General features: G+C 41.3%; 2 protein-coding genes across 2 annotated transcripts; one reads left to right on the forward strand and one right to left on the reverse strand.

The window, feature by feature from the left end:
- Positions 1–102: 102 nt before the first annotated feature.
- LOC144639156 (uncharacterized) lies at positions 103–9,414 on the reverse strand. Its single transcript, XM_078498411.1, has 7 exons — positions 8,952–9,414; positions 7,447–7,565; positions 6,545–6,768; positions 6,033–6,103; positions 4,657–4,795; positions 3,632–3,837; positions 103–2,742 (listed from the first exon to the last, which is right to left on the reverse strand). The coding sequence occupies exons 1-7, from the start codon at positions 9,298–9,300 to the stop codon at positions 1,235–1,237; spliced, it is 2,616 nt and encodes an 871-aa protein (XP_078354537.1). The 5' UTR covers positions 9,301–9,414; the 3' UTR covers positions 103–1,234.
- Positions 9,415–9,440: 26 nt separating this feature from the next.
- Positions 9,441–11,660, forward strand: LOC144639194 (Na(+)/H(+) antiporter NhaA-like). Its single transcript, XM_078498468.1, has 2 exons — positions 9,441–9,980; positions 10,528–11,660. The coding sequence occupies exons 1-2, from the start codon at positions 9,560–9,562 to the stop codon at positions 10,938–10,940; spliced, it is 834 nt and encodes a 277-aa protein (XP_078354594.1). The 5' UTR covers positions 9,441–9,559; the 3' UTR covers positions 10,941–11,660.
- Positions 11,661–11,748: the final 88 nt, after the last annotated feature.

Raw genomic sequence — 11,748 nt, forward strand, 5'->3', positions numbered from 1 at the left:
GTTAACACGGAACAAGCTCATAAAACTTCTATAACTCCTCTGGACGGTAATTTCCTCATGTTGAAAACATTTGTGGTGATCATAAGTGTTTCTGGATGTAAAAAAAAAAAATAAAAAATCTTAAAAGAAACTTTTGCACAATAAAAGGGCAGTTACCTGATGATTTCAGATGAAAAATACGATGTAAAAAAAAAAACTAAGAAGAAGAACAGAAAAGTCAAAAAAATTGATAAAGTACACATAGAGAAAACACAGTCCAACCTATATATCGGACACGCTGGAGCCGTTGTTGGTAGATCTCAATAAGAGTAAAAGGTATCGATAGGTGTATGGATGGGACGAAAAATCCTGACGAGTTCGACTGTCTTTTTCTTATTGTTGACATACATAAAGTAATCAAATAAAGAACTCACTGAATAAACAGGTGTAGTTTTCAATTGTCTTTTTTGCTGTCAGTTTAAGGTGTCTCGAAACAGTTTTTTTTTTTGGACTATACCTATCATTTTCAAATTAGCTTTTTAGTAGTTCCCTTAATTGTATCGATGACAGTTATGGCAGTTGTTGATCTTAGATTCTCAAACTCATTAATAACTCATCAAGTTAAAAAAAGAAAACCATAACCATGAAGGAGGTTTAGATACCCGGTCTTAACTAGCATAGTCATTGTACGATTTTATTCTCAGTTTACTCCGTATTTTTCGTTTCGATTGAGAAAGGTATATCAAACACTCGAGACTGTGTTTCATCGACTATCCAAACACCTCAAATTTCGTCAAACACACTCCGCTGCGCGTCACATTTTCAACTCTCTTCTCGGTGTTTTGATATCCCGATGAAACACTGTCGCTCGTGTTTGATACATTACTTTTGATACATTAAGTTTGGTTTTATATCTAAGGCATTTTGGGGAAACTGATATTGCCATGACAACGAGAAACGGAAAATTCAAAATCTACGAAACCTGAATTTTGCGCGACCAGGTTTCTTATGAAAAAGCTATTACCAAAATCAGTCGTTGACTTTTATACAACAACATTGGAACATAAAATAGGGGTTTTTGGTCCTACACAAAAGTTTAGTTTTATTCTTATTTCATTTTAAAAATCTTTACAAAGCGTTTATCTTCTGCAGATACTGCCCGTCTCCCCAGCTCCCAGTCTCTTTTTTAAATTGCGATCGTTTTGCCTGCTCTGCGAAAAGACAAGCGAGGAGACTGGAAACTATGCTGTCCGCGCTAGTCGTCACCAACCCCCGGCTCATTGTCCGTTACTTCACCGAGGTCGGTAACATCAACTACCTTCGCCCGTTCTTGCTTTATAAGTAGTTTTAGCAATCGCTTCTTATCAGCGGTGATGCGAAATTCCAGATCCTCAATTTCTTTCTTGATGTCTTCGTTGGTGTGAGAATGTGACTCCCTTGTGTCGGATTCAGAATGATCCGTTGATTGTGATGGCTTGCGGGAACGTGAATCGCGAGAAGAACTTGCGTGATTTTGTGGTGAACGTGACGAGCGCGATTGTGACAAACGTTTTGATCGTGAGCAAGAGCGAGACCGTGAGTTTCGTGGCTGCAAGTTTCGTGACCGTGATCTTCGTGACCGTGAGTTTCGTGAGGACGAAGGCGCTTCCCGCTTTATCGACGACTCTGACGTTGAACGAGAACGTGAGTACACTTTTGTCCTTCTTTTGTCGAATTTCTCCGAGCGAGTCTTTGAAGCTGCTTTGGTTTTTGAGTGAGAATGTGATCGACTACGAGAACGGCAACGAGAACGTGATCTTCTCTTTCCCCGATGGTTCTTTTCTTTATTCAAACTTTTCCTTCTTGTAGAAACCAGTTCCGAATTTGACAGATCGCGTTCATCAATTTCTAAACGTCTTTCTCTTTTCGAGCGATGTTTTTCTTTTAAGCTTGAACGTGAACGAGAACGCGAACGATGGTCGTCTTGCCTCGTTCGTTCTGTTGTACGTGAACGATCTCGTGAGGAACGTGGTTCAGTATGACCAGAGCGAGATCGCCTTCGATCTTCATCTTGAACGATCCTCTTTCCTTTAGAAACAGATCTTGATCGAGAGCGCGATCGTGACACAGGCCTCTTCGTCTTACGTTGAAGCATTGTCAGATCGATGCGCGAAGCTTTAGACGAATCCGGAGAAGTGTTACTATCACTACTAACTACAATGACCTCTACTGGAGGAGTACCAGATTCAGACGAAGCAACTGAAATGCTTTTTGACCCATCGGCTTCGTCTAAGTCACTATCCAAACTGTTAACGTCTTGAGATTGTTCGTTTGTGATTCGCTTCGGTTTATGTCTCTTGGAATCTTTCTGCTTGTGCTTGTGTTTGTGTTTATGTTTATGCTTGTGTGAATGTCGATGGTAATGGTGACTATCTTTATGTTTTCTCCTCGATTCTTGGAGCGTTTCGCTAGTCACAGTTTCACTTATAGACCTGCTTCTGTTCCTTGGCGTTTTAGAATGCGAAGGTGCACGCGCATAAGCTTGCTCGTCACCTCCCGAACGCTCAGCGTTGGTAGTTACAGTGTGTGAGCTAGCTGATGATATAGTCACAATCCCTGTTGAAGTCAGTTGTCCATTCAGCCCGGATGTGCCTGGGGACGAGCTAGGAGACCAAGTTGTGTTTTCCCTTTGCATTACTGGAGAATCTCGACTCCAGTCTGTTTGCAACACTTCCACTTCCAACATTGATTCTCCAGAAGGGCCTGGGACTGGTGTCTGCCAGCCTGGAAAAAGGGACATGAAATTTAAATGTAGTTTAGAAACGATGTTCCACTATAAGATATGAAACATGACTGTTTTAGTCCCGGCGGGGTTGGAGGGGCATTGGGGTCTGTGGGGGGGAGGGGGGGGGAAGGAGAGGGTACATAGCTAAAATGGGAACTGAGATTTGCCTATTTTTTCAAGGTAAAAGGTAAGGTAAAGTCTGCTTCGAGCCTAGTAGCCCATACAGGCCGGAGCTTATCCTGGTTTCCGAAGCATTGAGCGACTGCGAGTATTGCTACTCCCCCCTGGATGGGATGCTAGTCCATCGCAGGGTTACCCCCCAGCAGTAAATTCGCCGGTACCCATTTATACACATGGGTGGAGAGAGGCACTGTGAGAGTAAAGTGTCTTGCCCAAGAACACAACGCAGCGCCCCGGCCAGGCCTCGAACCCGGGCTGTTCGACTCGGAGGCGAGCACGCTAACCATTAGGCCACCGCGCCTCCCTTTTTCAAGGGGAAAACGGGATTTGGGTCACTGTGACTGGGAATCACAAACCAAAACGTGGGAATGGGAATGGGATTTGGGCAAAACATGGGCTGGGAAATGGGATTTATCCCCCATATCTCCCTCCCCCCATCCTTTAGGAACCTCATATTACTGACAAGGAGGTGAGAATGAGGCCAAACTATTAGACCAAACAGTCCAATTAGGCTAAAACTAACAAAGTGAAACGGCCCAGAATGTAACCCAGAAAAGTCCCATTGTCAAATATTAACAATAGTGTTGGAAGAGTCCATACGGAGACGTTCAACTATAATTATGTCAAATGGATCAGCTGGGATTTACGAATTGTGTTTAATACTTTCTTGTAAATTTTTCTAGAAATCCACACATCAATGGTCCTAACCTGAAGATTGACTGTGAAACACAGTCGGCGTGTCTCTCACTTGCTCACGTGACTCATTGGGCCAGGTGTACTGCGCACGCTCGTCATAAGCCGTCACATCAAATGGCGAGCGAGCAAAGCTTATAAACTCGTGAATGAAATGTTCTGTTTTCTCAAACAAGAAAGGCTGGAGTTGACGGAAAAACTCTTCAGAATTGAGGTCAACCCTAGGTGGAAAAAAAAAAGATTTGTAAACAAATTTTTGCTGCGGGCCGTGTTTTTTACTGGAAGTTACTTTTCAAAGCATCAAGTCTGCTTTTCAAATAACAGCTCATAATGTTTAATACAATGGACCACCACTTCATATGATCAAAAACCTTAAAATTATAACTAATACTAATAAAAACCTTATCATCGTTGGGTGTGTGACAATTACAGACTTGCAGACCTTGCACTCTGGTTAGCTTAAATTGTACTCAGGTTGGTCAAAAAATTCTCTGGTTAGCCTGAATAACACTAGTAAGCTTGTTTATGGTTAGCTCTTGATAATCTTAATGGAAACACAATATACGTGTGCATATTTGTGTTTACTTTTAAAAAGTCCACTGGTCTACAGTCTGCATTGGTCACAGCCTGGTTGTTGTCTTTTTGGACAAGTGAAGTGCTGGGACTTGTCATAATTAAATTATTTATGTGACGTCAAAATACACTGAAATACTTAAGATATATATAAACAGATACATCTGTTCAATAGTTTAGTAAGTAAGAACTAAAACAACCTACAGGGCCCGGTTGTTCAAAGCATGATTAAGCTAATCCAGGATTAGCGTGAATTTTGATTTCAATTTTATATAATTTCGTTGAGGTTTTCTGTTAATATTAATTTTCTGCTCCACAGTTTTGACATGGACCAATCTCAAACTTAACAAAATATTAGCATTGGGAAACCCTTTAAAACAAGAGAAATTAAAATCTTGATCATCTTTTAATCCTGGGTTAGCATTAAACGTCTTTCGAACAACCCGGTCCAGAAGTGTAATACATACTTGGTGATGAGAGACAAAATAATCTGAAGAACGAAATTCACATGACTCTCCACATCATTCAGCAACACCCTTAAATCTCTAGTCAGCCATGGAATCAGCCGATGACAACAGGCAGGGTTGGTACGAAAAAAATCTGGGGCTAAGAAACAGATGCAGTTTGTTAGACCACTTGCTCTTAGTTTCTATCAATATTGTTAGTTGACAAGGGAAGGGGTGAGCCCTTCACCAAAACCTAGAAAAACCTTGAGCTTGCAGTGGCCAAATACTGTTAAATCCCGCTTACAAGTCCTGGGCTTATACAACTTTGTAAGGGGTCTTGGATGGGCTTATGGGGTCTTGGATGGGGGTGTAAGGCACCTTGGATTTGGGGGGGGGGGGGGATAAAAATTATAATGTTTTAAAATGAGCTACAGTTTACTGTAGTGTTGATTGAAGCTTTGAAATGTCAATGAATGAAACTAGAGGAGTGCTTATATCCAGGGGGGCTTATTATCAGTTGCATTTTTTTTTTTTGTCTACAGGTAGATGGGCCTTTAACCAGGGGACAGGGGACCTTATAGTGGGGGGGGGGGGGGTATGAGTGAAATTTAATGGTAGTTTTTTAGTTGCACTCTGAAATAAGAAGTCCAAAGTTATGCCATGCTAGGGTCACTTACATGTACAGTACTAACTCTTCCAGTGCCTCTTTTCATTAAAGGATGTTCACGAATACTTATTAGGTACCCAGGATTACAGTAGAACCCCGGTAACTCAAACTCTGAAGGGAAACGTAAAACAGTTCGAGTTACCGGGGTTTCGAGTTATCGGGGTCGATTGCATATTTAATTTGCCAAGTTAATAATTGATAGTTAACTGATTTTTCAGCACTTCAGTATACGGTACAGTGCAAATTGAACTTAACTTGTCAGAAACTCTAACAAGACCATACATTCTTATGATAAGAGTGGAAAATGGTTGTAAAATACGTGATCTGTTCGTTGCTCTAATCAATGGGCAACCGTGCCAAGTTGCAAGAACCGGAATTCGAGTTATCGGGGTAAATTTGACCCAAATTTTGTTCAAGGGAAACGAAATTTAGTTCGAGTTAGCGGGGTTTTCGAGTTATCCGAGTTCGAGTTAACCGAGTAAAAATGACTGAAAAGTGGGGGTCAAATCCAAGGGAAATGGCAGTTAGTTCGAGTTAGCAGGGTTGTTCGAGTTATCTGAGTTCGAGTTACCGGGGTTCTACTGTATTTTGTTGGGGCGACCTTACAAAATGTTATCCTAGCTGAAGATTGGAGTTACAATGTAGGCTAGGGAGTTGTAACCAACTACATGTAGCCCTATTGGGGGTTTTGTTTAGTTTAATTTTCACTTTATATGTGAATGTAACTTACAGATTTCCCTCTGCCGAAGACGACCTTCCTGAGTAACTCTTTGCACCCATAAGTTATCACTGTAGATGGTTCTGTGTTAAATATCACATACAGGTTAATAAGTAAAGTTTGAATTATTCCTGTGTTTTACAGAGGCCCTGCCAGGGTAAATTCTGACAAGCGACATGGCCCAAAAAGTAGCGACAGCATACTAATAAAATCACGACAAACGACAACCCTTTTGGAAAAACTTAAATTCCGACAAGGACAAGCAATTTTCCTTCAATTTAATTACCAACAGTGACATAAAGAGTGATAAAACAGCGACACGGCACATTTTTAAATTTAGACAAGCGACACGGGAACCCCCCCTGGCAGGGCCTCTTTACAGTGATCAGTACTCTCCCCTTAAAAATATCCATGTACAAAAGTTTTGGCAGAAATACATTGAATAATAAATGGCTATCATAAAGGAAAAAAAAATATACATGTATCTTTATCTTGAGACTGAAATAAATATTAACTATATGTACCTTCTTCTTTCACGAGCTATTGCCTTTCTATCCCTCTGTGCTGCAATGTGAGTCTGCCGTCTTCTTGCTCGCTGCCCCCAAGGGTCAGTTTCATTTGCCTGTTGCCGCTGTCTCTGTTGCTGTTGTCTATTTCCATCTGCTAATGTTGTTCTATAGCGGAAACGTCTTCCATCATTTTGAGACTGTTGTTGTGTTCTTGGAGAATCAGGCTTTGAAATGTAATGCTGTGACCAAGGGAAAGCAACCAAAACAAATCAAACAACAAGCAAACAAACAATAAGAAAATGTCCACCATTTTACTTGTGCTGGTCTTCCCAAAACCTTCTTGTGCATGGGCACATTAGATCGGTGTACCATGTGATACATGCATGTACTACTTGAAAATCATTCTCGTCCCCATCGCCCTTTCGTTTCTCTTAGCCGGCTGGGCCTTGGCACGAGGAAACAAAGGGCTCTGGGGACAAAGGATTTCCAGTCCTTGATTCTAGGACTTCCGGTCTTTATGTATGCAGTCATGACGTTTCAAAAGAATGTATGAGATAGTCGTTACGTTTTCGACTTCCGTTTAGGAATTCTTTGTTCCAAACAGCCAATCAAAAAAAATCGATTAATTTAAAAATCCTATGTCCCCAGAGCCCTCCGTTTTCTCGTGCCAAGCCGGCTAAGAGAAACGAAAGGGCTATGGGGACGAGAATGCTTGAAAATGAGATTCAGGGTTGTTTTGAAAGCAGAAACAAAATGTCATTTTGGGTTTTCTTACAGTTTACTGCTACTTTACCTCATGCATACAAATTGATGTTGTTAAGGCGACTTTATCAATCCTGTGGTACATTTAGACTGGTATGAACATACTAGGCTGCAAGTACCCTTTTGATTCAAAAGGAATTCAAAGCTCTGCGTACCTGTTGGTAATTGTCGATAGATTTAACACTGTGAATAATGGAAGAGAAGCTTGATTTACACAGAGGACACGTCCTGACTATCTCCGACCATTGTAATATGCAAAAGTAACAAAAAGCATCTAAAAAAAGTAATTAAGGTAAAATGTTCCATAGGCTTTGACTTTTAATATAATGAGGGTCCCTAGGGTTTTTCAGATCAAGAATTTGGCTTTTTGAAGGCCGGGTGGGATCCAGGATGTTAGAGGGAAAAGGGAACAAGATAAGATTGTAATTATGAATGGGGCATGTGAATTGGCAATTTAAGAGCTGGAATTCTGGGAAAAAGAACCAAGATCCAGAAAGTCTAGTGACAAAAATGTACACAAAAATCAAGTTGTGATCTTTGTGAACATTGCAAAAAGCTGCACAAAGCGTTAATTGTGATTAACACAAGCTGTTCAGGTTTTCCACATGCCAGTCACACAAAAAGAAATAAATAAGCTAACAGCTTTTATAGCACAACTAAAGTAAAGCATGCGTTCTGATTGGTTAATTTAGCGTCTACTATTTGCCCATGGGTGCACGCTGACGTATGCTTCAACCTGAGCGTTTAATATTTTTTTTTTTTAATTCTTTTTTTTAATTTTTCGCGCGCTGATCTGTTGCGACATGGCACAAGAAAAAGCCACTACTTCACGAGGTTTTACTTGTTTTCTCGATTTTCCTGTGAATTTGTTCAAATAAGCGCGCGCACTTTTACCTCAAAAAAACTTTAATAGATCTCCTAAAAGTTGTGCTATAAAACAAATGGTAAACGTCACAGCGTGCACTATTGAGTTACAGATGCACTTGGGAGGTTTGCTAAGCACTCAAGAAGCTAGAGTCGCCCTCGGCTGTCGCCTCGGGCGACTCTTACGCATCTTTCGTGCTTAGCAACCTCCAGCGTGCATCTGTAACACAATAATGCATGCTGTGACGTTTACCATTTGTTAAAGTAAGGTGGGATTATGATTGACCAAATACTTCAAGGCCAGTGCTGGGAGGGAATATGCACCCACTGAATAGGCCTTTTTCGTTGTGGTAAGGGACTACGAAAAAAATATGGTCATGATCCGGATTAGCCGATAAAAACCATTGGGATTGCAGGATTGAGAGAAAATTTAGTCGGGATAGCAGGGTTTGAAAACCGTTTTGGGGACCTTCTCTAATGGGTACAGGTGAATAATATTGTTGGTGGGGAAACTTGGCAAAAATGGCAGGCTGTACTGGACTACAGCCAACAACAACATTTCATTTCCTCAACAACAGCAGAACTAGAAAAGATCATAGAAACCCGATTTCCTTCATATGGGAATGAACCAACACAGGTTAGTGGTGGTGGGGGGAGAGTTTACACGTTTACACTGCATCAGGGAGGGGTGGTAAAAAGTATATCATGTTGAGCGTCAATTTGAAGGAATGACGCACCTACATGTGCTATAAATATCTGAGATATTGACTCCTAGTCCAAAACTAAAAAAGGATACGAAAACACTTGTCTAAGAACGCTTTGTTGTCATATTCACTGAGGCAAACGGAGCATGTTACGTCTTTTGGGCTTGTTCTTCCAGACGAGTCTTGATCACCGCCATGTTTTGGTGTTTTTTCACCTTTTTGACGTTTGACGTCGATAATTTGTACGTCATCATCACTGCTGAGTTCCACTACGTCAAGGTCCTGCGAAACGTTTCTTGTGCACGATTCTGATCGCGTAGACTGCGGCGATTCGCTGTCATATTCGACGATGTTGGTTCTGGAAGGTTTCGCTGTAGAAACTCCACTAACTCTGTCTTTGTCGTTATTTGTTTTCGGTGAATCGTTGACTTGACCCTCCATTAACCAGAATATCTTATTTGCAAGCTATCATGATCCACAGAGAAAAATAATAAGGCTCAAAACCTTCGAAAACTGTAAAATATCTTGACATGCTTTGTGTTGCTCTCTTGTGTTGTGCTGACTAATGTTGGTCAGCGGAATTTATTTGAAATACTTTCGCGTCATTTAAGCCCATACCGTCCGTCCTATCTTCTGCTTTGAAATCAGATCAAATTATTGCGTTGTCTTTTGGCTAGGAGTCGAACAAAATCCTACAACCATGAACAGGATTCGAAGCTATTTGCCATGGGGTTCGAAAAACGTCGTTAGAATCGTCCGCTTGCAAGGGATGATCACGGCGGATTCTCGACCCGGAGATAGAAGTTTGAACTTCAGAAAGGTCGAAAAACACCTCGAAGGGGCTTTTGACACCAAAAAAATCAAACCCAAAGCGGTGTGCCTAGAGATCAATAGCAGAGGAGGGTCTCCAGTGCAGTCAAACTTAATTTATCAGCGAATTCGAGCTTTATCGAAGAAGAACGCCGTTCCAGTGCTATCTTTCGCCGAGGATACGGCAGCGTCCGGGGGGTACTGGCTTGCACTGGCAGGGGATGAGATATTTGTGGATCCAAACACAGTAATAGGCAACATTGGAGCTCTGTATGGCACTTTTGGCATGGAAGAAACTATTAAGAAATTAGGTAGGTATCAATTCATCCTACGGTCCTACCCTTCGGGGCCAGGGGTGGGGTGGGGGGGGGAGGGGGAGGGCTACCTATAGTAGACAGAATGGGGATGATCTGGCCGCAAGAGGTACCTTTTTCAGCTTGGCGAGGGGTAGGGATTTTACAAGTTGAAGTATAGAACAGGGTAGTGGGCAGCTTTCTCCCCCATTCCCATGAGCATAGCTCTCCAATAGGAGATCCCCAGATACCCTTTTTTTTTTTTTTCAAAAAGAGAAAAAGAAAAAGGCAATCTTCATGCCCCACCCCACCTTCACTTCATGTTCCTACCTCTTTTGAGCATATCCAGATCACCACAGGTCTCTAGTTGACCTGTGATTTTATCAAAAAATGGTGCATGATGCATGAAAACAGCTCAAAACTTCCTTCAAAATATTTGAAGGAAAATAAGCTTGTGCTTGTGATAAGGAACCCTCCCCCCTTACCACCCTGATATCAAACTTTTGAAATCCAACTACACATCTAAATATTATGTGCTACAATAACTTTTATTGTCATTACTTAGGTCTGGAATGGCGTCTCCTCACTGCGGGTGAAAATAAGTTCCGTAATGACCCCTTTAAACCTGTCAAGCAAGAAGATGTGGATTTTCTACAGAACATTCTGAACCAAATCCACGTCAACTTCATAAACAAGGTGAAAGAAAGAAGACCAACCCTTGATGTGAAACACAAGACAGTGTTCACGGGAGATTATTTTCTTGGTACAGATGCCGTCTCTATTGGCTTAGCTGATGGTATTTGCTCTGATATGAAAGCTCTGTGTCGTGAAAGATTTGGTGAAGATGTTAAATTTGAGCGATGTGAGCCCCCACAAGGATTTCTGTCTGGGCTGAAGAATTTTGGAAGTGAAACGAGGGTTGAGATTTCAATGAACGATGCCCTTGAAGAGTTAGCTGTAAAACAGCAAGGCTTTTAGATATTTAAAGCAATTATTGGATGAGGCTGAGTATGATATGAAGAATCAGCAGATTGAGGAGGGTGAAAACACCCTCCGAGATCTGCATAATTCTTCATATCATACGAAAGCCGAATTCAATAATTGTTTTATTATTCATTCAAAATATTTCCAGAGCTCCAAATGCACAAAATGAATTTAATAGGGTTTTGACAGTAGGCAAAGTACACAAATACACAACAACGTTCGCTTTTAAATTTGATTTAAACTTCAAAAACTTGGTTACCTTCATTACATTTTTTGTCAGGACTATATAATGTCGATATTTAGCACTTGCTTGAAGTGTCTATTGAAGCTAAATCTGATGACACAAAGCAATGTTTTCGAGTACAGGTTTCCATCGTTTTTGCTTACTTCAACTTAGAATTTTCGTAAAACTGCTCCAAGTCCTCCGGTGTGGCTCAATCAGGGATCTTTTCCTCTTGAAGATACGCTTTCAAAATCGATCGACTCCCCTTCGTTGCTTTTTCCGTGTTTTGACTTTCCTTGTCTTCTAATAACTTTAAAATTTTACCTCTTTGTGATGCTCAAATTTAGCGGCCATTTTCGCGCTTTCAACCTGCTCTGCAGCAAAGCCGTTCAGTCGGGTGACGTCAGCAGTTCTTGGGAACGAGGTTGCGATCGGATAATCATCCTTGGGAACGGGCTTGCGATCCAATAATTAACAATTATCCTGCGAAATATCGCCTGATACTTAGCCGACGAGGCCGTAGGCCGAGTGGGCTAAAATCAGACGATATTCCGCAAGATTGAGCAGGATAATTGTTTT

The sequence above is a fragment of the Oculina patagonica genome, chromosome 14, assembly GCF_052425735.1.
Source record: "Oculina patagonica isolate OP01 chromosome 14, crgOcupat, whole genome shotgun sequence".
Lineage (NCBI taxonomy): Eukaryota > Metazoa > Cnidaria > Anthozoa > Scleractinia > Oculinidae > Oculina > Oculina patagonica.